Genomic DNA, 27,991 nt, shown 5'->3' with positions numbered 1-27,991 from the left:
TTCTTAACCCATGGAGCTTTGTGCTTTATTATGTAATGGCTATTTTTATTTTATGAGAATCAAAGGAAGTTTAAGAAATATCTTTGTTCTTGAGCACTTACAGTAAGAAAGGGCTTCATGGGGGCGGCTACAAGCACTTCAAACACTAGCTGGCATGTGAAGTGTGGAGTAAGTCAAAGATGTTTTAGGGAATTTGGATGTTAAAGGATCTGTTCAGTGATTTGGGCAGGATTGCAACATCAATTACTGCATTTTGTTCCCATAAAAATAAATTCTTTGGAATTCTCTTATAGGGTCTGGTCCAGCAACAGAGAAGTATGACAGGTAATTAGGGTGCATGCATGCTTTGTTGTAATGACTTCCCTGCCAGAGCTTTGGCAGGCAGGAGGTTAGGAGGAGAGATGAAATATGGACTTGTTTGAGGCAGCTATCTTGCCTCGCTGCAGGCTCTGTCACACAGATCTCATTTTGATCACCTGTGGCTGCAGGAAGCCGCTCCATGGTCCATCCTGCAGAGTACCTTGGTTATACAACTATGACCTGGTTTCCCCAAGGCCACTCCAGCCTTGAGGACCATGAGGCTGTGAGTCATAATCACCGTAGCATTTACTCCTAAAATCAACTCCTGCTTACTTTCCTCCTTGACTTTCCGTCCTCCCTTTCTTGGGCTACTCAGGTCCTTTTCTGATGTCATTTCACACCATAGAGGCCCCCTGTAGCCACTGCAGGCCCCGCCATGGCTGCTCCTCTCTGCTTGTCTTGAAGTCTGTCCTCATTGCTGCTGCTTTTTCTGGGATACTTCAAATTGTGGAGAGAGTTCTTTTCCTGTGATTATAGCTCTTTCTTCCAATTTTGACTAGTCTGGCGTCTCTGTGATTATAGCTCATTAGGACTCCCAAGGCTAGAGAGGGCACTTAAAAAAAGCAGTTGCCTTGTTTTTATTTTTTAAGATAACATTTATTATAATTTACTTTTGCAGAGCACTATGAAAGAGAAAGTAATAATGGTCATTAATCCCACAGTCCAGATAACCCCTAACAGTATTTTTAAAAATAAAAGTAATACATACACAGGGGAAGAAAATTAAAACAGTAAAAAAAGGTATAAAAGGAAAAATAAAAGCTCCCTCTTCTGCCCTGAGTTTCTCCCCTAAAATATAACCAGTGTTACTATTTTTTGTGTGTGCATCCTTATTATGACATATTTATGTATGTCCTTTAACAAAACTTTCCATGAGGGAGATCTTACTGTATTAATCATTCTGCAACTCATTATTTTCACCTTAAACGCCATCTCGGAGATCTTTCAAACACGAGCTGCAGATATACTGTCTCTTTTTTTTTTTTTTTTTTTGAGACAGTCTCTGTCGCCCAGGCTAGAGTGCAGTGGTGCGATCTCGGCTCTGCAACCTCTACCTCTCGGGTTCAAGCAGTTCTCTGCCTCAGCCTCCTGAGTAGCTGGGATTACAGGTGCCTGTCACCACGCCCAGCTAATTTTTGTATTTTTAGTAGAGACGGGGTTTCACCATCTTGGCCAGGCTCTTGAACTCCTGACCTCGTGATCCACCCACCTCAGCTTCCCAAAGTGCTGGGATTATAGGCGTGAGCCACAGTGCCCAGCCATACTCTCTACGTTTAATGTCTGCACAATCTTTGTTAGGAGAGAATGTGCCTTCCAAGTGAAAGGCACTCAGCTAACGTCATTCGTGGCCCCTTTCTGTCCCTTTACTTCCACCACCCCTTGAGTGCAGAGTGATTTATCTGATTATATAAATTGAACCTTTCAGGTTCAATTCTGCCCTTTTCTTCTTAGGATGGAGTTGCCTACCACTCCCCCAGAAGTGGGCAGAACTGGAGAATGTCTATCCAATTCGGGGTTTCCATAGTAGGAAGCCTATTTGTCTCTCAGTATGAGATAACACATGGTGCAGCATGTAAATTAGCCTTTATCAGAGAGATTTCTGCCTTCATCTGCCGTTTTCTCAGTTTGTTCACATTCTGAACAGGGAAGAAGGCTGCTATGTATTGGGCCTTTTCAGAGTCCTCACATGTTATTCCTTATTTGTATGTATCAAAATGTATTTAATCAGTTTCCTTTTTTTTTTTTTTTTTTTGAGGCAAGGTCTTGCTTTGTCGCCCAGGCTGGAGTGCAATGGCACAGTCTTGGCTCACTGCAGCCTCGACTTCCCAGGCTCAAATGATCCTCCCACCTCAGCCTCCCAAGTAGCTGGGACTACAGGCACATGTCACCCTACTCGGCTAATTTTTTTTTGCCCAGGCTGGTCTTGAACTCCTGGGCTCAAGTGATCTGCCTGTCTCATCCTCCCAAAGTGCTGAGACTACAGGAGTGAGCCACCACACCCAACCAATCAGTTTCCTAATGATGGATGTTTAGGTGGTTTCCAGTTCATTGCTAGAACAAATAACACCTCAGTGAATATCTTTAAACGTATATCTTGGTAAACTTTTTGCAATCACATCAAAAAGTAGATTCCTGACCCGGCACAGTGGCTTACGCCTGTAATCCCAGCACTGTGGGAGGCTGAGGCTGGTAGATCACAAGGTCAGGAGTTCAAGACCAGCCTGGCCTAAATGGTGAAACCCTGTCTCTACTAAAAATAAATAAATAAATAAAAAATAAAAAGTAGATTCCTTACAGATATTGCTAGACCAAAGATGTGTCTTAGTGTCCCAAATAAAGATGGGAGAAAAAGATTACCCTCAATCTTAATAAAAGTTGAAAAGGGGGTGCCTAGATAATACACTAATAATTATAATGGCAATAATTAACATTGATTTATTTCTTACTGTATGCCAGGTTCTGTGCTAAGCACTTTATGTATACTAATATTTTTAAATCCTCATAACAGCCTTATGAGAGTGACTATTATTATCTCAGGTGTTGTTTTTTTTTTTCTTTTTTTTTTTTTTTGAGACAGAGTCTTGCTCTGGCCCCCAGGCTAGAGTGCAGTGGTGCAATCTCGGCTCACTGCAAGCTCCACCTCCTGGGTTCATGCCATTCTCCTGTCTCAGCCTCCCGAGTAGCTGGGACTACAGGCGCCCGCCACCACGCCCAGCTAACTTTTTGTATTTTTAGTAGAGACGGGGTTTCACCGTGTTAGCCAGGATGGTCTCGATCCCCTGACCTCGTGATCCACTCGCCTCAGCCTCCCAAAGTGCTGGGATTACAGGCGTGAGCCGCTGCGCCTGGCCTATTATCTCAGTTTTTTATAGTTGAGGATGCAGAGATCAAAATTGTCAAATAACTAGCCCAAGATCACACAGCTAGTAACTAGCAGAGATGGAATTCAAGTCCATGTTTGTGTAATTTGAGAATTTATACCTCTAAGCACCAGACTAAAGGGTGTTCCCCATGGCACAGGGTGGTTGGTAGTCTGGTCTAGAATTTGAAAATGTGTGAAGACCATTGGCTCAGATCTCAGCTCCCACATGCGTGTGTGTGTGTTTGTGTGTGTGTGTGTGTGTGTGTCTGTGTGTGTGTAATCATGATTAAGAACACAGAATCTGCAGTCAGACTATATGGGTTCAAATCCCACCTTTGTCTCTTACCAACTGTGGAATGACTACCTTAGTTTCCTCATCTGCAAAATGGAGACTTTTAAGAAGATTAGGTTATTTAATATTTGTAAAACACTAAGGAACACTGCCTGACATCAAGTAAATTTTTCATAAGTGTTTGTTATTCATTTATTTTACAATTATTTTTAATTCTAAAAGCGATATACAAATTCATATTTGTATAATACTCAATAATTCAAACAATATTCAGATATATATAATAATAAATGAAAGTCCCCCTCACCTTAATCTTCTGCCACCACCTGACGCCACTGATTCCCGTTCTTCCCTTTATAGATTAATGGTTAGTGTCTATGCCTTCAGACCTTGTTGTTTTTAACATGCATTTTTCTTTATACATATGTAGTTTTATTTGTACACAACTGAGATTATTCTACTGGGAGAGTAGCTTAGCATAGTGATTAATAAATGGACACTGGAGCAACTTTGTCTGAATTCAAGTCCCAGCTCATCTATCTACCCACTGTGTGACCTTAGACAAGTACCCTAACCTCTGAGACTCAGTTTTCTCATTAATTTCCACAATGAGAAATGACAAGTACCTGACTTATTATGGAGATTAAATGAGTTAATATATGTAGAGCTCTTAAAACAGTGCCTGACACAAAAAATATTCAGTAAATGTTAGTTCTTATAATTACTCCTACATGTGCTGTACTGGGACTTGCTCTGTCTCTTTAACAATATATCTTACAGGTTATCCCACAACAGCATATATAAAAATGCCTCATTTAAAAGCGGCTATAGGACAGGCAGGGTGGCTCATGCCTGTAATCCCAGAACTTTGGGAGGCTGAGGTGGGTGGACTGCTTTGAGCTCAGGAGTTCAAGACCAGCCTAGGCAACATGGTGAAACCTTGTCTCTCAAAAAAAATAAATAAATAAACAAAGAAACAAAAAAATTAGCCAGGCATGGTGGCACACACTGTAATCCCAGCTACTTGGGAGGCTGAGGCTGGAGAATCACTTAAACCCGGGAGGTGGAGGTTGCAGTGAGCCAAGATGGTGCCATGCACTCCAGCCTGAGTGACCCAGTAAGACCCTGTCTCAAGATTTAAAAAAAAAAAAAAAGTGGCTGCATAGTGTTTCATAGTACAACCATATTGTAGTTTATTTAGATTTGCCCCAATTTGGGTTGTTTCTAGCATTTGTATTCTTTCTCATGCGAGAATGTAGAATTCTAGAGTGAATACCAGTCATCAGAATATTCCACTTTATTTAACAAACATATATGTCACTTACTACATGTCAATTTCCTAATCATCTTACTCATTTAATACTTATATTAACTCTATTAAAGTAGGGGCTATTTAATCCCTATATAACAGATGGGGAAATTGAGGCACCGGGTAGTTAAGTAACCTGCCCAGGATAGCATGGCCAGGAAGTTGGGGACTGGGATTCCAACCCAGGCAGTCTGGCTCCTGAGTCCATGCTCTTCACCACCACACTCAGAACCTCTCTTCTGTGTTCTAAAATCTGTGGCCTGCACTTCATTAGAACCCCGAGCCTCATCTCATCACAGTTTGCACCTATACTGTGGATGGGAATTCACTGTCTTTGGAATACACTTAGGAATATACAAGTAATGTAAGGATTAACATGATTGCTAAACCAACCCGACTCTTTGAACTACCAGAAGCGAGCCTGTCTAAGGACTGCTCCTGACAACAGCCAGCCAGCATTGAGAAAGCTCTTCAGCAATGATACCAGCACGTTCCTCCAGAGGCCCCGGGTCTGGTCTCTCAGCTATGCTTCTGTGCCACGCTGGCCCACTGAGCAAACTCACAATGCAGGGCAGCAGACAGCCTTAAAATAAACAAACATGTTTTTGTTGTGCCTGGTTAGGGAACAGTATCTATCCAATTAGGTAGTAGAAAACTCATGTAAATAATCTGTCCTTTTTTTTCAATTCCTGCTATGTGGGAGTCTTTCACAACTGACTTGGCCAACTCAAATTCCTAAAATGCTAAGGTTCAGAAAGTCTGGTCAAAATTTCCTAGTAAAATATGAAACTCTGTCTTCTCTGTCCTCTATCCCCCACCCCTACCCTCAAGCTACTTTAGCTTTCAAACATGTATGAAATGCTTTTTTCTCTAAAGATATGGGTGAGCTATTTCTTTTGGAGTACGTCCAGACCATCTGGCAAATGCACACTTGGCATTAGCCACAGGGAAGCACATTAAAAAAAAATATCAGAGGAGCAACAAATAAAATTAGGGCAGACTATGGGCCTACCCTTCTTACAAATCAGAATATCTTTCCAAATGGAAAACTTCATGAAACTCAGTGGGTTTAATTTCTTTTTTCTTTTGCTTTGTTAATGGAAAAATATACATTCACAGACACATGTAATTTAATATTCTGGAAAGTTCTGACATTAATGATGAGTTTACATTTTAATTTCAAATATTATTGCTCATTCTAACATATTAAAACCTGCATTTTTCCTTTTATAAATATACTTCTATCTCTGGGTTGTGTCCTTATGAAAAGAAGTACTGAAAGCCAGTCTTTCACTCATCCCAAAGCTTAACTTTTGGCTCAAGGAGCTTCCTATCCTGTTCCAGCTGTGACATGTTGAAAGTAGACCTGGAAATTGTGGACAATTTGCTATACTCTATGAATCTTTGCTGTGGTTCTACTCCTTTGCATTTTAGGAAATAAGGTAGGAGACAGGGAGTTGTATCAGGTCATTCTTGCATTGCTATAAAGAAATACCTGAGACTGGGTAACTTATAAAGAAAACAGGTTTAATTAGCTCATGGTTCTGCAGGCTTTAAAGGAAACATCATGCTGGCATCTGCTGGGCTTCTGGTAAAGTCTCAGGGAGCTTTCAATCATGGCAGAAGACAAAGCGAGAGCAGGCACTTCACATGGCAAAAGCAGGAGGAAGAGAGAAAGAGAGTGGGAGGGTGGTGCCACACACTTTTACATAACCAGATCTCACAAGAACTCACTATCAGGAAGACAGCATCAGGCTATGAGGGATCCACCCTCATGATCCAAACACCTCCCACCAGGTACTACCTCCAGCATTGGGGATTACAATTTAATATAAGATTTGGGTGGGACAAATATCCAAAACTGTATCAAGAGGGAATCATGGGGAGAGGCTCTGATAGGAACAGGGAATGGGTCCTGTTCAGGGACTCCTTTCTACTTTTACTGTTCACATCATCCAAAGGGACAAACTGCCTTTACAACATATGTTTAATCCAACTCCTCTCACAGAGAGATAGTTGAGCAAGGTGTAGACTGGTTTGGGATGGAACAATAGGCTAGTCTTACCCTTGATCACAGCACATAAAGCTGGATATCGAATACAGGAAAAGATATCGCAGCAGATTATTAAGACCAAAGACAGGCCAGGCATGGTGGCTCACACCTGTAATCCCAGCACTTTGGGAGGCGGAGACAGGCGGATCACCTGAGGTCAGGAGTTCAAGACCAGCCTGGACAACATGGTGAAACCGTCTCTACAAAAAATAAAAAAATTAGCCAGACGCAGTGGCACTTGCCTGTAGTCCCAGCTACTCGGGAGGCTGAGGCAGGAGAATCACTTGAACCTGGGAGGCAGAGGTTGCAGAGAGCCAAGATAGCGCCACAGCCTCGGCAACAGAGTAAGACTGTCCCCCACACCCTCCCCCCTACAAAAAAAACCCAAAGACCAAAGACAGAGGTTGATTGCAAAAGAGTTGATCCATTTTTTTTAAATTAAAATATCAATCAATCGGCCAAGCATGATGGCTCACGCCTGTAATCCCAGCACTTTGGGAGGCCGAGGCAGGTGGATCACCTGAGGTCAGGAGTTTGAGACCGGCCTGAAACAACATATAGTGAAACTCCATCTCTACTAAAAAATACAAAAATTACCTGAGTGTGGTGGCACATACCTGTAGTCCCAGCTATTTGGGACACTGAGGCAGGAGAATCGCTTGAACCCGGGAGGCAGAGGTTGCAGTAAGCCGAGATCACTCCACTCTACTCTAGCCTGAGCGACAGAGCAAAATTCCGTCTCTCAAAAATACAAAACAAAACAAAATATCAATCAATCACACACACAAAAAATCAATCACCATGCCCTCCTGGCCCCTGTTAAAGAAGTAGACTCAGCAGCCATGTTTTGTACCATGAGATCTAGCTCTCTGGACACATGAATGATTGGATCGGGGTAGGCACCTGATTTAAGAGCAAACAAACCATAGATTGGCTAGATTCCCATGACCTGTAATCAGATATGAAAAGATACATTGGACCCATAAGAGCTTCTCTCTCAGAAGAATGGCATGAAAGTAGAGAAATTACCAGTTCATAGCAGGACAGAAATGAGTATGGCTGAACTATAGCTATACTGATGAAATACAGTGAAGACTTACAAATTTGTAATTGGTAAAGTGTACAGCCACCTCAAATTGAGAACTAGCTTTTAGCACTAGTTTCTCTGAAGCTAGCCCTTTATGGTTTTTGTTCTTGGGTTTCCAAAAGCTTCCATTATCTTATCATGTATTTTTCTGAATGTTCTTATACTTGAGCTAACTGGAATGAGTATCTGATACTTGCAGCCAAAATAAAGCCAGACTAAAGCATTATCAAATAGGCAAGCAAAAATGGAGCCAAAATAAAGGAGACTGAGGAATCAGGAAAGTCTAAACCAGAAGTAATACAAGTGGGTGACTTTGTTAAGGCTCATGAGGTTGCAAATAATGTTACTGAAATCAATTCAAGTCGATGAAAGAAGAAGGAAAAAAGGAATTCATATATTCATGTGGAGGATACTGAAGTAGCTCAAGGACAGCCAGGACTCTTAAACATTAGTTCCATACAGTTCCTCAAACTGTTACTCATAAAGTTATTACCATATGACCCAGCAATTCCACTCGTATGAAAACATATGTGCACACAAAATGTACACCAATGTTCATGGCAGCATCACTCATGATAGGCAAAAGGTAGAAACAACGCAAATTCCCACAAAGTGATAACCAGATAAACAAAATGTGGTATGTCCATATGATGGAATATTATTTGGTTATAAAAAGAAATGAAGTTCTGATACATACTACAAAATGGGTTAACCTTGAAAAACTTAATGCTAAGTGAAAGAACCCAGACACAGAGGGCCACATATTGTATGATTGATTCCATTTATATGAAATGTCCAGAATAAACAAATCCGTATAGACAGAAAGTAGATTAATGATTGCCAGGGGCTGGGTAGAATGGGGAATGGTGGGCAGTGACTGCTAGTGAGCTCAGAGTTTCTTGTGGAGGGATGAAAATGTTCTAGAATTAGATCGTGGTGATGCATAACTCTATACTAAAACCCACGGAACTGTACACTTTGAAAGGTTGAATTTTATGTCATGTGAATTATATTTCAATAAAGCTGTTATTATAAAAATTAATATATATATAATTTTTATAATTATATATACATATATAACAAAACAAACAAAAAAAGAATGTCACAAAGTGGAAAGCCAGGAAGAAACCACACAAGACTTTCTCACACTCTCTCTCCTCTCTGTGTCCCTGTGGACACCTGTTTCATTCTTGTCACTCTACAAATCTTAGCTTTTACATGCACATGGTAGACAGATGATGGCTACCCCACCATTCAAAATTTACATGTTGTGATAGAGACTGACTAGATGGTCACCTACCCATTTTCTTTTCTTTCTGGGCATACAACTGGACTGTGTTTCCCAGCATCCCTTCCTGTCAGGTAGGGCCATGCGATGAACTGTGGCCAGTAGAATGGGGGCATGATGCATACTATTTCCAGGTCTAACCCATTTAAAAAATCTCCTGTGCACCTCTTCAGCCTCTCCCTCTTCCCTTGACTAAGGTCTTAGAAAATAGTGAAGCCACTAGATGGAAGGAACCTGGGCACTTAGTAAAATTTATGGAGCATAGCATTTCCCTCGTCTCCATCCTCCATTGGTCTACATTAAAGCATTATATGGTTGAGAAATAAACTGAAGCCGTTGAGATTTGGAGATTGTTTGTTATAGCAGTTAAATTTCTCTGACCAATACATATGTATCCTCTGTATAGGAGACTAACTCAGATTGACTGGGTTAATCTCAATTCTAATTTGAAATCCTCAAGTGAGAAAATCATATTATCTCAAACTGTGTCAGATGGTTTCCTAGTTCAGTCAACTGACATCAGGGAATGAGGTTACAGGGCATAGATACAGTCTCCTAGGGGCCTATCCATGTAAGTCAACAGCATTTCTTAGAGGAAAGATGTCTACTATAGTGGTCAAATATTAGGGGTCATTATGAATTAGAGAGATGAAGGTACAATGCCTAGTGCGCGCACACACACACACACACACACACACACACACACACACATGCTCTAGTTCCTAATTCTAAAGTTCCTTGTAGGCAATTTGAAAAATACAAAAAAAAATTGTCACCATTTGTTAGCACTTCCTTTCCTCCTTAATTCCCATTTTTTTCCTTCCTCCCATCTTTCGAGGCAATAAAGTGTAGTAGATAAGAGAGGCTAAATCCCTGGAATGACATGACCTGGTGTATGTTTGTTTCCACACTGCTATAAATAAATACCCAAGACTGGGTAAATTATAAAGGAAAGGGGTTTAATTAACATATAGTTCCACATGGCTGGGGAGGCCTCAGAAAACTTACAATCATGGTGAAAGGAGAAGGGGAAGCAAGGACCTTCTTCACTTGGAGGCAGGAGAGAGAAGTGTGAGGAGTGAAGGGGGAAGAACCCCTTATAAAACCATCAGATCTCATGAGAGCTCACTCACTATCATGAGAACAGCATGGGGAAACTGCCCCCATGATCCAATCACTTTCCACTGGGCCCCTCCCTTGACACATGTGGATTATGGGAATTACATTTCAAGAAGAGATTTGGGTGCGGACACTGCCAAACCACATTACCTGGATATAGCCTACCTTTACCATTTTTCTGGATCTGTGGCTTTGGGGAAAAGTACTGAATTGCTCTCTGTCTTAATTTTTTCATCCATATCGTTAATGATAGCACTTACCAGAGGGTTCTCATGAAGATTAAGTGAGTTAATACATGTCCAGGGCTTAGTATAGTGCCTGGTTCATAGTAAGTACTTACTTACTGTTAGCTGTTATTATGTATCTGAAACTGCATTCCAGTGTTTCTGCATCCTTTCTTGAATATTCTAAGAATGGAAGATTACTTTGTCTTTAGGGTAAACTCTTTTTATTTTATTAATTTTTTTTTTTTAGACAGTGTCTCGCTCTTTCGCCCAGGCTGGAGTGCAGTAGTGCCATCTCTGCTCACTGCAACCTCTGCCTCCCGGGTTCAAGCTATTCTCCTGCCTCAGCCTCCTGAGTAGCTGGGATTACAGGCGGGTGCCACCACACCCAGCTAATTTTTGTATTTTTAGTAGAGACAGGGTTTCACCATGCTGGTCAGGATGGTCTCGAACTCCTGACCTCATGATCTGCCCACCTCGGCCTCCCAAAGTGCTGGGATTACAGGTGTGAGCCACCGCGCCTGGCCTATTCTATTCTATTCTATTCTATTATTTATTTATTTTTGAGACACAGTCTCACTCTGTCACCCAGGCTGGAGTGCAGTGGTACAATCTTGGCTCACTGCAACCTCCGCCTCCTGGGCTTAAGTAATTCTCCTGTCTCAGCCTTCCTAGTAGCTGAGACTATAGGCACGTGTCACCATGCCTGGCTAATTTTTATATTTTTAGTAGAGACAGGGTTTCACCATGTTGGCCAAGTTGGTCTTGAACTCTTGTCCTCAAATGATCCACCATCCTAGGCCTCCCAAAGTGCCGGGATTACAGCTGTAAGCCACTGCTCCAGGCCAGGGGCAACTCTTTTTAAATTCTTGAGGACCCAAAGGAAATAACAAACAACTGTGCTTGGAATGCCCTGAACCAGTGGAGTAATCCAAATGCAAATGTTTTAGATGAAGACACTGAGGTTTCCGTTTAACAATGCAAAAAGCCATTTTTATGGGGAGCAGGTATAGCTGTCCAGACTATCGAGTTTCCTCTGCTGATGGTCAGAAACAAGAACTCCTATTGAGTCAATAGGAGGAGATGCCCTCTGGGAGGGTGAGGCAAACCTTTGCACAACTGTGGCAGGCTGAAAACAAAGGAGTGGACCTGTGGTGGAGAGTCCCTGGAAAGAGGCTTACGGGGAAATTTAGGAGCAAATGATATCTAATGTTCAGTGTTAAAGTTTTTTTCTGCACTGTAATTCTCTATGCAATCCTTGAGACTTTGTAAGGTTTGTTAAAATTGTAGCCAGATGATAAAGAATGACAGTCAGCTGGAAAAGCCATTTTGAGACATGTGAGAAGTGAGTGGGGAAGGAGGCTGGGGCAACGCTGTGGAGTGCATGGGGATCAGGTAACAGGATGAGTTGGGGAATATGCAGACATGTGTTGGAGGGTCTCAGAAATACCCAGAGAGGGGACTGGACTGCTGTGACCATAGAGAATGAAGAGAAGTTACAGCATATGAAAGTACATAAATCCAGTGAGGCTGGGAAAGCTGGAGGATCTCTCTCTCTCTCTCTCTCTCTCTCTCTCTCTCTCTCTCCATACATGAATTTTGTGTTTGTGTATATGTGTAGAATATATATCGACATTGGGTTTATAGGATATGTAGATAGTTTTTCACCTTGTTTTTCACTTAACTTTATATCACGAGCCTTTCTTAATTTTTTTTTTTTTTTTTTTTTTTTGAGACGCAGTCTGGCTCTGTCGCCCAGGCTGGAGGGCAGTGGCGCGATCTCAGCTCACTGCAACCTCCGCCTCCCGGGTTCACGCCATTCTCCTGCCTCAGCCTCCCGAGTAGCTGGGACTATAGGCACGCACTACCATGCCCAGCTAATTTTTGTATTTTTAGTAGAGACGGGGTTTCACCATGTTGGCCAGCATGGTCTCGATCTCTTGACCTTGTGATCTGCCTACCTCGGCTTCCCAAAGTGCTGGGATTACAGGCATGAGCCACCACGCCCGGCTCTTAATATTCTTTAATATTGTTCAAGTATATAATGAATAATGGCCTCAATAACCTATTGTATGATTATGCTATAATTTATTTAGCTGATGTCAATTATGGGACATTTAGATTTTTTGCAGTTTTTCACTTTTATAAATAATACTTGCAGTGAATATTCCTACCTATTCTTTGCATATTAAATAACTCATTTTTTGAGTTCTCAGAAGTGTATATTCTACGGCAAATGGTATGAACAATTTTAAGGCTTTTGGTAGATTAACAAATTGCTGGCTAGAAAGATCATACCTAGGGCCAGGCATACGCCTGTAATTCCAGCACTTTGGGAGGCTGAGGCCTGTGGATCACCTACGCTCAGGAGTTCAAGAGCAGCCTGGGCAACAACATGGTGAAACCCCATCTCTACCAAAAAAAAAAAAAATAGCCAGGAGTGGTGGTGTGCACCTGTGGTCCTTGCTGCTCTGGAGGATAAAGTGGGAGGATCGCTTGAGCCTGGGAGGCAGAGGTTGCAGTAAGCCGAGATTGTGCCACTGCACTCCAACCTGGATGACAGAGTGAGACCCCATATAAAAAAAAAAAAAAAAGAAAGATCATACCCTTGAAGGACTCCATAAGTACCCCCAGCCTCCCACCCTGAAATTATATAGGCATACATTTCATCATATCATGGGGTTACTTGCAGATTTTGGGGGATGAAGTGTGCTCATTTAAAGAAAATGAACATAGTCTGGCATGCTGGTGCCTGTCTGCAGTTCCAGCTACTCAAGAGGCTGAGGTGGGAGGATCGCTTGAGCCCAGGAATTCGAGGCTGCAGTGAGCCATGATCACACCACTGCACTTGAGCCTTGGTGATACGGGAGAGACCTTGTATCCAAAGAGAGAGGGAGAGAGAGAGAAAGGCTGAATATGATGGACACAGGAAGGCATTTGCTTAGTTACCAAGAGGTTTCACTAACAAAATATACCTCAGTTTTCATGTCAGAAGAACTGCTTTTATTTACTTGCACAATAGTCTCTCTTTAGCAGTTTTGGCAGCAGAGAAACATCAGTATTTCTTTTTTTTTTTTTTTTTGAAACGGAGTCTCGCTCTGTCGCCCAGGCTGGAGTGCAGTGGCGCGATCTCGGCTCACTGCCAGCTCCGCTTCCCGGGTTCACGCCATTCTCCTGCCTCAGCCTCCCAAGTAGCTAGGACTACAGGCGCCTGCCACCACGCCCAGCTAATTTTTTTGTACTTTTAGTAGAGACGGGGTTTCACCATGTTAGCCAGGATGGTCTCGATCTCCTGACCTCGTGATCCACCCGCCTTGGCCTCCCAAAGTGCTGGGATTACAGGCTTGAACCACCACGCCCGGCCATCAGTATTTCTTATAAAGAGAGCTCTCTAGCTTTCCTCACAGGGAGCTAATTCTTAATTCTACCTTTTCTACTTTGGAGGCGAGGTGAAATAATCCATTCTTTGGTGTCATGATTGAGGGAAAACCTTCTCTCCAACTCTCAAATTTACCCCTACAAGTAGGTATCCTGGCTCAAGCTAAATGCCTACTAGGCTTACATAACATATTATAGTGACCATGACCTTATGTTAAATGCAATGGAATTGAAACCCAGAACTAGTGTTCTCACTAATAGTTTCTACCTTAGAGTAAATGTCATCATGGAAATATCAAAGGGGAAATGTGATGGGGGCAGGGAGACCATTTATAGGACTGAGCTGACATGGAATGATGTCCACTAGAACATGAAGGGTTTCAAGGCCGAGTGGATGTCACAGCCATGAGATGAATGTTGCAAGTGATATGTTCATACTCACACCAGCTGTCCTGGCTCTCCCTTAAGTGCATATCTCAGTTCAGGGATAACCATGAGCAGCTCAGAACCCTCAGCACCCCAGGTGGGCAGGAATGTGTAGGGCACGGGCCACTTTGAAACTTCTACCCTGTTCCTGACCCTATTCCCACATGGGGAAAGTATAGGTCAGGGAAAGCATCTATGCAACCTGTTCAATGAGCATGATTTAGGTGTAGCAGTTTTTCTCTGACTTCATTAATTCATGGGAAGTAATTCTCTAGAAGTACATTAGAGCTCTTTTACTTGTTATAAACAACACTGTTGCTGACTACCAAAGTAATGCAGTACAGTGTAGAAATAGAAAAAGGAATAAAAGTCATCCACAATCCCAGAACCCAGAGATAACCACCATTAACATTTTAGTAAATGTTTTTATTCATTTATCCATAGATCTATAGACACATGGTCATCTCTTTTGTAATTCTGAGATCATACAGTAGTACTATTTTGTAATCTCCTCTTTTCATTTAACAAAATGTCAACATTTTCCCACATCATTAACCATTTTTACAATATGTGGTTTTTTTTTTTTGTTTGTTTGTTTTTTTGAGACGGAGTCTCTCTCTGTCACCCAGGCTGGAGTGCAGTGGTGCAGTCTCGACTCACTGCAACCTCCACCTGCCAGGTTTAAGTGATTCTTCTGCCTCAGCCTCCTAAGTAGCTGGGATTACAGGCATGAGCCACCACGCCCGGCCTACACTATGATTTTTACAGCTGCATAGTATACTAACCTATGGATGTAGCATTAATTATTTAATCATGACCATCTGAGTGTACCTGTAAGTTGTTTATGTTATTGCACCATTAAAAATAATATTGTAAGAAGACTTACTGTTAGACAAATCTTTGAATATAGCTCTGATTATTTCCTTTGGGCTAATTCCTTAGTGTGAAATTGCCTAGTTAAGAGTAGTCACATTTTGGAGCTTTCGATAAACAGTACTAACTTGCTCTCCAGAAATGTTGACTATTTCACACACCTGTATATGAGAGTACCTGTTTAACTGTCTTCTCATCTATGCTAAAGAATTTTTTCTTTGTTTGTTTGTTTCGAGACAAAATCTCGCTCTGTCGCCGAGGCTGGAGGGCAGTGGCACGATCTCGGTTCACTACAACCTCCGCCTCCTGGGTTCAAGCGATTCAGCTGCTTCAGCTTCCCGAGTAGCTGGGACTACAGGCACATGTCACCACGCTCAGCTAATTATTATTATTATTATTATTATTATTATTATTATTGGTATTTTTAGTACAGACGGGGTTTCACCATTTTACCCAGGATGGTCTCAATCTCCTGACCTCGTGATCTGCCCGCCTTGGCCTCCCAAAGCGCTAGGATTATAGGAGTGAGCCACCGTGCCTGGCCAAGAATTTTTTTAAAAAACACCTTTTACCAGGCACAAAAAGACAAACTGCATGTTCTCACTTATTTGTGGAATCTAAAAATAAAAACAATTGAACTCATGGAGATAGAGAGTAGAAGGATGGTTACCAGAGATTGGGAAGGGTAGTGGGAGAGGTAAGGGTGAGGTGCGGATGGTTAATGAGTACAAAAAAAAAAAAAACCAGAATGAATAAGACCTAGTATGTTATACCACAAGGTGACTATAGTGACTAATAACTTAATTGTACATTTTTATATAACTAAAAGATTACCGCCTGTAATCCCAGCACTTTGGGAGGCCGAGGCAGGCAGATCACGAGGTCAGGAGATTGAGACCATCCTGGCTAACACGGTGAAACCCCGTCTCTACTAAAAACACAAAAAATTAGCCGGGCGTGGTGGTGGGCGCCTATAATCCCAGCTACTTGGGAGGCTGAGGCAGGAGAATGGTGTGAACCCAGGAGGTGGAGCTCGCAGTGAGCCAAGATCGTGCCACTGCCCTCCAGCCTGGGTGACAGAGCGAGGTCTCAAAAAAAAAAAAAAGGATAATAATTGGATTGTTTATAACACTAAGGATGGATAACACACTAAGGATGGATACCCCATTTTACATGATATGATTATTGTGCATTGCATGCCTGTATCAAAGATCTCATGTACCCCATAAATATATACACCTACTATGTAGCCACAAAAATTAAAATTATAAGTTAGAAAAAGCCCAACTTTTCAAATTTGATTTCCATCAGATGTTATCTCCTCATTTTAGTTTTTACTGCTTTCTTTCTTTTTGAGACTTTATTCATTTAGAGACAGGGTCTCACTCTGTTGCCCAGGTTGGAGTTCAGTGGCACAATCAGGGCTCACTGAAGCCTCAACCTCCCAGGCTCAAGTGATCCTCCCACCTCAGCACCTCATCACCTGAGTAACAGGGACTACAGGCATGCGCCACCATGCCTGGCTAATTTAGACTTTGTTTTTTGAGACGGAGTCTCGCTCTGTCACCCAGGCTGGAGTGCAGTGGCACGATCTTGGCTCACTGCAACCTCCGCCTCCCAAGTTCGATACTACTGCCTCAAGCCTCCTGAGTAGCTGGGACTATAGGCACCCACAATGATGCCCGGCTAATTTTTGTATTTTTAGTAGAGACAGGGTGTTTTGGCCAGGCTGGTCTCAAACTCCTGACCTCACGTGATCCGCCCACCTCAGCCTCCCAAAGTGCTGGGATTATAGGCGTAAGCCAACACGCCTGGCCATAATATTTGTATTTTTAGTAGAGACAGGTTTCACCATGTTGTCCAGGATGGTCTTGAACTTCTGATCTCGGGTGATCCACTGGCCTCAGCCTCCCAAGGTGCTGGGATTACAGGCATGAGCCACAGTGCCCGGCCAAATTCAGACGTTTTTAGAGCAGTTTTAGGTTCACAGCAATATTGACAGGAAAGTACAGAGATATCTCATATGCCCTCTGCCCTACACATCCATAGACTCCCATTATCAACATCCTGCAACAGAGGGGTTCATTTGTTACAATCAATGAACGTACCTTGACACATCATTATCACCCAAAGTCCATAGTTTACATAAGGGTTCACTCTTAGTGTTGTGCATTCTATGGGTGTGGATAAATATGTAATGACATGTATCCACCATTATATCATCACAAAGAGTATTTTCACTGACCTAAAAAGCCTCTGTGCCTATTCATTCCCCCCTCCCCACTTACCTCTGGCAACCACTGACATTTTTACTGTCTTCTTAGCTTTGCCTTTTCCAGAGTGTCATATAGTGGAATTATACAATATGTAGCCTTAGTAATATGCATTTAAGTTTCCTCTGAGTCTCTTCATGGCTTGATAGCACATTTCTTTTTAGCACTGCATATTTCATTGTTTGGATACACCACAGCTTATTTACTCATTTACCTACTGAAGGACATCTCAGTTGCTTCCAAGTTTTATCAATTATGAACAAAGCTGCTATAAATATGTAGAGATTTTTGTGTGGATGTACTGATTTTTAAATATTCTTGTTCTTATATACACTTACCAGTGATTTGTATTTCTTCTTTTATGAAATGCCTGCTCACATCCTTTTTCAAGCCTACATTTTTTTTCTTTTTTTTGTTTTTGAGATGGAGTCTCGCTCTGTCGCCTAGGCTGGAGTGCAGTGGCACGATCTCAGCTCACTGCAAGCTCCACCTCCCCAGTTCAAGCCATTCTCCTGCCTCAGCCTCCCGAGTAGCTGCGATTACAGGCGCGTGCCACCACATCTGGCTAATTTTTTGTATTTTTAGTAGAGACGGGGTTTCACTGTGTTAGCCAAGATGGTCTCGAACTCCTGACCTCGGGTGATCCACCCACCTTGGCCTCCCAAAGTGCTGGGATTACAGGCGTGAGCCACCGTGCCCGGCCTTGCCTACATTTATTGACCTGCGGTCTGGCCAACTTGATAAGCCTGGTTGCATGCAGGATATTGGATAACTGAGACCAGCAACTGCTGGCAATAACGGGAAGATGCTTCCCCCACAATTTTGGCCCTGGGAGGAACTTGGGCTCTTCCACGGGAATGTCTTCTCACTTTTGGGTAAGGACAGCCCATTTCACATGAAGGACTCTCTGAACCTGGGTCATGGCTCACCTCATGGGCTGATGCAAAAATGCCACCATGGCTGGGCATGGTGGCTCACACTGGTAATACCAAAACTCTGGGATGCTGAGGTGGAAAGATTGCTTGAGGCCAGGGTTTGAGACCAGCCCTGGCAACATATCGAGACCCCATCTCTACAACAACAACAAAGTCACATTTTGGAATTGAATTCAGGTTTCAGTTCTGAGGTAACCTTGTACTCATTTTAGTTTTATAACAGATCCTCTAGAAACTTCAATCATCACAGTTTAAATGGAAGGGAAGCCTCATCTGAAAATGTCATTCAGCTAAGTGCAAGTCTCCCAGGTACTCAAGAAGGAAAAGTCCCTATTCTGACTGGGAGGACTTTGGTGATGAGCATCATTGGCTTTATGCAACTAGACATGCTCTGTTATTACAGACCATTCACATCTTGATCAAACACTCAGTTTGGGCCAAGCAAAGTTTTAGCCTAAGAAGAGAGAGAGGAATGATACAAAAAGCTTTTTGACCATGTATCTGGAGACACACTCATGTATGTGCACACATGTGCCTTCTGTTTGCACGTATAAGCACATATAATTATTCTAAAAGAAACTAAAGGGAATAATATGCACAAAAGCAATTATGCATTTTTTATTTTTTTTCCTATTTCTTTTCTCCCCAAAATTGCAGACTGCCTAGATGCAAATTAATACAGTAACACCAAAAGAACCCTAAAATCACAGCTGATTTCTCTGATGAACCTATGACAGGCACTAGAAGATTGCTTACTAAAGTCTGCAAGCAAAATAAAGAAACAATTTCTTACACCCATTGTAAAGGCTCTGTGTGCTTTAATTACATCCACCAAAGACCACAAACTCAGGGTGGGAAACTTCCAGGTCTTTAATCTTAATTGTTGTAGTCCAAGTATTTCATTGCACTTGAAAACCACTTATGACTTCTTACATTTCTAGTTAAAATTTATTTTTTAAATGCATGGTTTTTGTTTTTGTTTTTTTACTCACAGACTTCTAAGTAAAAGTCCATAGACTTGGAAACAGAAGGGTTTAAAGTAAAACAAAATAAATCTTAGGTTTTATTGTTATTATTACTTAAGTCAGAGGCAATTTTAACTTTTTGTCTTTATATAGCTTCTTTACAATGTTTTGATACTGCATTTGATCGTTTGGTTATCGGATATAAAGTTTGCGTTGTAAAGGACCGCAAACTAATGATATTTTTAAAATGTGCAATTGAGATGTCATCTAATGATACACCTGTTTCTGGTTAATCAGAATGTTTTATCAAATCCTTAAAAGCTTACTGAGGTTCAACTGTGGTTTGGGATAAAATATACATAGATGAGGAATATTTGACTTATTTTTGTGTGGAACATGAAGTAGTATAAGAAATAGACTTTTCAAAGAAGAATAAGACATGATGAATAAGAAACTGTTATCCAGGAAATTGGTACTATATTAGCCTACAGTACAGACAAACTGAATAATGGAGTAATGAGGATAGCATATGGGTGAGGAAAGAGCATCCAGTAGATAACTCAAGAAAAGCCTAGGAAATCAGGTTCTTTGGCCTATGGAGATGGGAGAGAGAACTTGGTAACCCTTGTTTGCAAGCATACTGAGGTACTCTCAATTCTAAAAATTTGCCTCTTTAGGCTGGGCATGGTGGCTCATGCCTGTAATCCAATCCCTTTGGAAGGCTGAGGCAGGAGGATTGCTTGAGCCCAGGAGTTCAAGACCAGCCAGGGCAACATGGCAAAATCCCATCTCTACCAAAAACAAAATAAAACAAAACCACACACACACACAAAAAAATTAGCCGTGTGTGGTGGTGTGCACCTGTAGTCCCAGCAACTCAGAAAGCTGAGGCATGAGGATCGCTTCAGCCCAGGAGGTTGAGGCTGCAGTGAGCCAAGATCATAATGCTGTACTCCATTCTGGGTGACAGAGTGAGACCCTGTCTCAAATAAAATAAAATAAAATAAAATAAAATAAAATAAAATAAAATAAAATAAAATATTCCTCTTCATCACACTTCAGCTCAATTTTCTGTTTCTGATCTTCTTTATTCATTCATTTAACAAATATTTATTGAACACCTACCATGTGCCAGGTGCTCTTCTAGGAGCTGGGAATTCAGCAGTGAACAAAACAGACAAAATCCTGCCAAATTCCTTTAAACTGTAGCCTGCATTTTTTCTTTCCACTTTCAGACCCCCCTTTCAGTCTTTAATCCCCTGCAACTTGATTTTTTCCTCCACCATCAAGATAAACAACTCTCTAAAGACCAGTGATCTCGTAATCACTAAATCTAGTATCTGTTTCTCACTTCTCATCTTCCTTGGACTCTGTAGCATTTAACAGCTTCCAACTTCCATCATTAAAAAAAAACAAAAACAAAAACAAAAACAAAAACAACCTTTTGGCTCCTTTTGGTTCTGTGATAGGGCACTAGCAGGATTTGCCTTCTATTGCTGTTATTGTTTCTTCTCTGACACCTTCTCTTGCCTCCTAAATATTGGAGGTCCCTCAAGTTCTACATTCTGCTCATTTCCATTTTTTCCCTTAAATCTTTTTCCTCTAAGATTTCTCATAGCTTAAACCATCGGCTCTATTGAGAAGTCTCCTGCGTGTATATTCCCAGACCCAACCCTCTCCTAAACCACAGTCCACATTTCAAACTGTGTGCTGGAGGCTTCCATCTGGACATCTGGTTATGACGCCAAGCACAATCTGTTTAAAACTGAACGCAGCACTTGTACCACTCAGAGTTCTCTATTGCAAACAACAGAAACCCACTCTGGCTGACTCAAGCAGAAAACAAATTCACTGGGAGGATATCAGGTAGCTCCTTCAGTCGATGGGAAGATCAGAGGGCCAGGCACAGAAAATGGGCAGAAACCCAGGCAGTGTAGGGCACAGAGAGCATGGGCAAGTTTACTCTTTAGGAGTCTAGTGAGGACGCTGCCCTGGAGTGGACTGCCCTACTTCCTACCTCTGCACACCATCACTGTTGCTCTTCAATTTCTCAACCATCTTCAAGCATGGTCTCTGACTGCTAGTTTTTGTATCACTGCCCCCCAACTCATCCCTGCCATTAAAAGACCTGGCTTGAGGCATTCACTTGGCCTAGGTCATGTGCCTGGGCCCCAGCTGTCAAAGATGACCTCTGATTCCCTTCAGCTTCCCACAAAGGTTAATTCATCACTGTATTTTCTTTTCTCCAGTCACATCATTTCTTTAAGTTCCCATTTTAATATAATGCTGCCATTATTCTCTCCATCACTGGGAGCTGAACCTGGATAACCTGTTTTACTCCCTCCTCTTCCTTAGCTTCTGAGGCAATCAGTCCACCCAGCTCTGCGAGGGTTTTGTTTGTTGTTAATTCATTTTCCTTCACACGATTTTTTTTTTCTTGGCGCTTTCTGCAGCTACTGCTTCACTGCAAGTCTCCTAATTGGATTCCCCACTTCCAGTGCCTCTTCCAATGTGTCCACCCGGTTTAATCTTCCTAAAGCAATGCTTTGATCATATCACTTTGCTGCTAAAACTGCATTGTTGATAGGCGTCTCAGTCTATGTTCAAGGATCTCCACAACAGAATCCCATTGAGACCAAAAGGCAAACTGGTGCAGCGAAGAGTTTGATTTTCAGATGTAGATGGATATGGGTTCAAAACTTGGTTTTCCCATTTTATAGTTTTATACTCTTGAGGCTCATTTTCCCTGTCTGAAAAATGGGGATAATGAAACCTACCACTTAAGGACATTCATAAGTCAGAACTTTGAAAGTTGAAATGGTATTATATGTTGTATTTAGGTTGCAACATCAACCCACAGATGCTTATAACAGGCAATATTCAATTTCAGACCTGTCTGGTTCAAAACCTTAAGTAAGGCTGTCATCAGTGTGGTTTAACGCAGGCAGGTTAGGATCAGCATGCTACATGTTTTTGGGGCTAAGTGGCAATCTAACCACCAATTATGGCACTGTTCCTAATTTCAAACTGCTGACTTACAAATGACCTTTTGGAAATATTTTATTTGCAAGTAGAGAACTTCCTGTGTTATTAATTTTGAGAATTGAATTTCCTTGATTGGCTGCTTTCCACTCTAATATTTCTATTTAAAAGTATTTCCCTGCAGAATATCAGTTTTGTAAGGGGTTGCTATGAACTCTTCATGGAGAAAAATTTTACATTTATGATGGACACATGAAAATTATTAGCTATTATCTCTAAGGCTTGCCCAACATCCAGTAAATGTAGTAAAGCTATAACACATAAAAAGAAACTTTAAAGTTGGTTCCACAATCTCAACAAGTTCAAATCTCATTTCATGGCATAAATTCTGAATTAGCATTGGGAAAACTTAGCTCTGCAGGCAAGGCTAGTTGTCTTCTTTCTGCTAGTCATGGATGGCACCATGAGAACTGCCAAAATTAACCTCAATAGGCATTCGTTCACTCACTCATGCATCTATGCAGCAGGTCCTCCAAGTGAGGTATGGCTTGTGATCCCCACAGGATAGATTTCAGTCTCATAAGTTCTCACCAAGAATTTACAGCACTACTAATTGCTTGATTCTTTTCTGAAGTCAGCAAGTCTGGAAAGTCTTACAAGAGAGATAACCATCATGCCAAGATTGGTAAAACAGTTATTTAATAAGTATGATATTTTAAACCAGTCTCTACAGACACAGTTTATGAGTGTCTGAATATGCAGTGAAATATATTTTTTGTTTTTGCATTTTAATGTTTTCAAAAAATGAACACTTCTATGATTAAAATAAAATAAAAGTGAAATCCCCCATATCTCTCCTCTACCCTTTCCTTCTTCCACTTAATTTCATTTCTCAGAGGCAGCTACTTTTGACACTTTGGGGTATCTCCTCTCAAACTCCTTTTATTTCTCTTGCAATAATTTTGAAGTTCTCCCTAGGCATTCTTTATGGTTAGAAGCTAGAACAACATTGCCATTTAGCTTCTTATAGATTTTGGAATTCTTTTACACACTGCTTACATTAAACATATCATAAAAATGAAGAATCCCTTTTTTCCCCCACTCAGGTATTAACTCTGATTTTTTTCTATCATATTTGTGCTTACATGGACTACAGGTTTATACAATCTATATAGTTCCATGACTATAGGGTTTCATTTTTTAAATAACATTCAAATAATGAAATAAAAGGAACTGAAGACCCGGCATACTTAAAAAAACCCCTTAATTTTCCTTGACATTTATTTTAAAATGTCTGCGGGAGAGAAAAGCAAGCAGACAAAAACAGTTTATAGTTACTTTTCAAGATCATCTAGCTAGTGAGAGTAAAACAAAGAAATTGAATAGGAATCGTATTTTTCTTCAAACGTTAGGTCAAGACTTTGACAATGTACCTTCACAAGTATTCTGAAACTCCTCCCACAACATACTTATCTTGACATAGAGGGGAAGGTAAGTATGCAGAGTCAAGATTCGATGTATAAAGAGAATGTTCTGGCCAGGCATGGTGGCTGAAGCCTGTAATCCCAGCACTTTAGGAGGCCAAGGCTAGGCGAATCACTTGAGGTGAGGAGTTCAAGACCAGCCTGGGCAACATGGCCAAACCCTGTCTCTACTAAAAATACAAAAATTAGCTGGGCGTGGTGGTGCACACCTGTAATCCCAGCTACTTGGGAGGCTGAGGCATGCTAATTGCTTGAACCCGGGAAGCGGAGGTTGCCGTGAGCTGAGATCGTGCCACTGCACTCCAGTCTGGGCAACAGAGTGAGACCCTGTTTCAAAAACCAAAACCATAAAGGGAATGTTCTAAGTTTTTATTATTTGATATGGCTATATTTAGCCTTTTCCAATAACTGGGATCCTGAAAAACGGCACATATTTTGCATTTGCCTGAATTAAGTTATACTTAAGGAGCTCAAAGGGGCAATGGAACTCCACATTGAAAATAATCTAAAGATAAATCCTTTGTTAAGGTGAATAACCAAAATAACCCTCCAGTAATTCGTAACTGTTTAGAACCTTTGTATTTGTGTGTGTGTTTGATGATAATGTTCAGCTATGGTTTCACTTTTGAAAGATGTATGTTAAATTTTATTTTATCATAGTAGTATTAGAGGCTTAGATTGCAAGATCTACTTTGATAAATATAAAACAAAAATTCTGGCTGCTTTAAAACACTCAGGCACTGGTTGTTGAAACAATGTATTCAGATTGACTAGTTTTCAGAATTCTTCTATGTTTGTTCATTATTCAATAAATATTTATCAAAAAGCTGTTCTGTAATATGCACTAAGTATATAATAGAGAGCAAAAACAGGTACAAAATAAGAGCAGCTAATACCTACTGAGCACTTATAACATATTGTGCCCTGTTTTAAGTGCTTTACATATATTACCTCATAACATCCTCTCAAAAACTCTAAGAAGTAGAAGTGTTATCATCTCCATTTTGCAGTCAATAAAATGGAGGCACAGAGAGGTTAGGTAATTTGTCCAGTGTTTCATAGCTAGTACATGATGAGTTGGGATGTGAATCTGGGCAGCATGATTCCAGAGTCTGCGCTCTTAACTGCTGGGATGTACTAACTCTCCTATATTTTAACAGCTTTCCTTGTAGTACACAGTATAATGAATGAGATGCTTATTGAATAAATCATTCAAGCGAATGAAAAATTTTAACTCTGATGAATGCCACGAAGGGGAGTGTGGCAGAAACCAGGGAGCTGTTACCAAAATATGTCTCTTTTCCTTCTGGATACACAGACTACATTCCTAGCCTCCCTTGCAGTCATGTGACCAAGTTCTGGCCAGTGGAATGTGGACAAAAGGGAGGTACACACTTCCAGGTCTGGACCATAAAACATATGTATACCAATATGCCAAGTTCTTATTCTTTTAATCGACCTAAGGCAGAGAGTGTGGCCTGAAGACACAAAGGAACAGCTGTCAGAATTGAGAACTTCTCAAACATTTACTTAGGCTTAATAGAAACTTACGCATATGAAAATGCCCATAGCAGAAGGAACATTGGGTAAATCATTTAAGCTTGAAGAGAAGGAAATTTTAGACACCGTTTAGTCTGTAACCTGAATTTATCTTGGCTGCATTATGGCCAGTCTCCATATAGTATGGTATTCAGAAGAAATACAGGTCTTATATCCAAATAAGAAATGCAAAGTAATTTACATTTTTAGGGAAGATTTTTAAAGAGGCAACAAAGGGAGACGTATACCCCAAGAAGGTTTAACAATCCTTTCAATCATTTAATTCCTCTAAGTCTCTCTCATCATTACATATTTCTTGTCTCCCTTCTTGTTTGTCCCTCTCTCCTGCAACTCTGTGTAGTAGGACTCTGTTTTCCCCTAACTCAGCTTTTTATTATGTATTTATCAATTTATTATGTATAGATCAATTCAGTTCTTCAGTACCTTACAGCTCTTCTCCCTCTTACTCTAATCTGCACAACTGAGCCCCGGGAGGGACTTGACAAACCATGAGAAAGTCTTTAGAAGTATGGGAAATCGTGTTGGGGAAGGGAGGAAGACTATGAACGCTATGTATATTTACATGTTTTGGTTACATGTCCAGACAACCAATTTGGAAATGAATAAAGTGAGGCCTAAATAAATTAGGTGATTTGACACTCTTGAGTCATACGGAGTTGGGCCTAGAACTCAGTGTTACTTCATTTGAAATAACTCTTATTATGGTTCCCTAGCAGGCCATCCTATAGCATGCCATATATGGTCGTTTTGCACCCCTAGAAGACAGAACGCTAGGGAGAGTAAGGAAGGCTGAGTATTTGCTTCTACTAGGTTCGATGACCTTGGGCAGGTTGTCCTCTCTAAGGCTCTGTGTTTTTCTTCATAAGAAGGGTTGGACAAGATGAACTTTTGGGTCATGTCCAGCACTAAAATTCCTTGCTTCTGATCTGTCCCGGGCCCTGCGGCTGTGGCAGTGGTGGTATCGAGCTAGTCAAGAAGCTTCGCCCCTATTTGTCCCCCACCCTATTGGGGGAGAGGGAGAACCTCTCCCTCTTGGTTGCTTCTTTAGTGTCCTTGTAGGACCCACGTGGTGGTCATCTCCCGTCAGGGGTGTCCAGACTTGGCTCTGCGGGCTTCCCAGGGGCCACATAGGGAGAGGATCCTTCATGCATCAGAGTATCGCAGGCCAGAGTCTATGCCTTATCCCCACCAGTTTGGAACCAGCTTCCAAACCGTGGTCCCCAGCCTTCAGCAGGCCTACCGCGCAGGCGCAACCACCAGCCTGGCGCGAGGCGGACAAACGCCGAGGCAGAGGCAAGGTGAGAGGGCGGGGCTGGCAAGACCCCGCCTCCGTGGCGTCACATGGGAGGCGGAGTCGGAAGTGTGACGGCGTGCGCGGGGCGGGGCTACTGCTGCGCGCGGGCGCGGGGGCGGGGCGCGGCGCGGCGCGGCGCTCGCGGCTGCTGCCTGGGAGGGAGGCCGGGCAGGCGGCTGAGCCGCGCGGCTCTCAACCTGACGGGGAAGTGGTTCGGGCGGCCGCGGCTTACTACCCCAGGGCGAACGGACGGACGACGGAGGCGGGAGCCGGTAGCCGAGCCGGGCGACCTAGAGAGCGAGCGGGTCAGGCTCAGCGTCGGCCACTCTGTCGGTCCGCTGAATGAAGTGCCCGCCCCTCTGAGCCCGGAGCCCGGCGCTTTCCCCGCAAGATGGACGGTTTCGCCGGCAGTCTCGGTGAGTACGGCTGGGGAGTCCTGCCTCTTCTGCGAAGGGTAGGAACTTTTTTCCTTCCGCACACAGCCCAGGCCCTGCCCTCCCGCCTGCCCCTCGGGGTGGCAGCGGCTCCACTGCACATGTTCCCTTCGAGGCTGCCGCCCCTCCGCGGACTCCGGTGGACTGAGGGCCCCTCCCCCATGTCCAACTCTCCTCTGTGCCAGACCCTCCTTTCCTCCCGGAGCCCCTTTCAGTGCGGGGCCCTCGTTCCCCCAAAGTGGGAACCCCTTCCTTCTCAGGCCCCCCAATAGCTGGCACACCCCTCCCCGTACACTCACGGCTCCCTCCACTTACCCCCCTTCAGAGTTGGGACACTTCTTCAAATCCAGGCTCCTCTTCAGGGTACAACGTTCCACCACCTTTCCACATACACGCCTCTCTTTCAGGGTGGGGATCGCCTTCACCCGAACAGAGGCTCCTTTTTAGGGGAGGGACCCTCATTCCCTCTTCAGGAAGGGGGCATCCCCCGCCCCCAAGTCTTCACTTTAGATTTGAAGGCGACTTTCCAGTATCCTTCAGAGTAGTAGGCAACTTCCTTTTCAATCCCTCCACTTCTCTGAGCGTTTTGCAGTGGTGGAGAGACCTAGAAGCATCGGAGCATCATTTGCTTAATGCAGGAAAGGAAGAGGTGCATCTGTGTTGGGGGACCCTCTTTAAGAGTGAAAGCAGAAGTGTTTTCTGGCTCTGCATACGTGCTGGGGAGAAGTGATTCTGCCCAATGAATCAATAGGAAAGGGGGCCTCTATCAGGGAAGGAAAGGATTCTCCATTT

General features: G+C 42.4%; 1 protein-coding gene and 1 long non-coding RNA gene across 5 annotated transcripts in view; one reads left to right on the top strand and one right to left on the bottom strand.

The window, feature by feature from the left end:
• Window positions 1-3: 3 nt before the first annotated feature.
• On the bottom strand, window positions 4-27,902 carry LOC109025746 (uncharacterized). The gene is made up of 4 exons (XR_002004695.3): window positions 27,515-27,902; window positions 7,495-7,592; window positions 5,218-5,407; window positions 4-913 (listed from the first exon to the last, which is right to left on the bottom strand). It is a non-coding gene; the product is annotated as an uncharacterized lncRNA (long non-coding RNA).
• EML4 (EMAP like 4) overlaps window positions 26,883-27,991 on the top strand; it is a 167,777-nt gene continuing 166,668 nt past the window's right edge. For 2 of the 4 annotated variants that reach the window (XR_010129993.1, XM_031007223.3), the window contains exon 1: window positions 26,885-27,181. Coding sequence is in view for 2 of the 4 variants with exons in the window: in XM_031007223.3 (XP_030863083.2) it covers window positions 27,157-27,181 (25 nt within the window). In the remaining 2 variants the exon portion in view is untranslated. Of the gene's footprint in view, window positions 27,182-27,991 lie in introns of all 4 variants that reach the window. The other 2 variants (XM_031007213.3, XM_055377782.2) reach the window with 2 other exon arrangements.

This window comes from Gorilla gorilla, chromosome 12 (assembly GCF_029281585.2).
Source record: "Gorilla gorilla gorilla isolate KB3781 chromosome 12, NHGRI_mGorGor1-v2.1_pri, whole genome shotgun sequence".
NCBI classification, from domain to species: domain Eukaryota; kingdom Metazoa; phylum Chordata; class Mammalia; order Primates; family Hominidae; genus Gorilla; species Gorilla gorilla.
The sequence above is the reverse complement of the archived record's forward strand: the minus strand, read 5'-3'. Positions and strand labels throughout refer to the sequence as shown.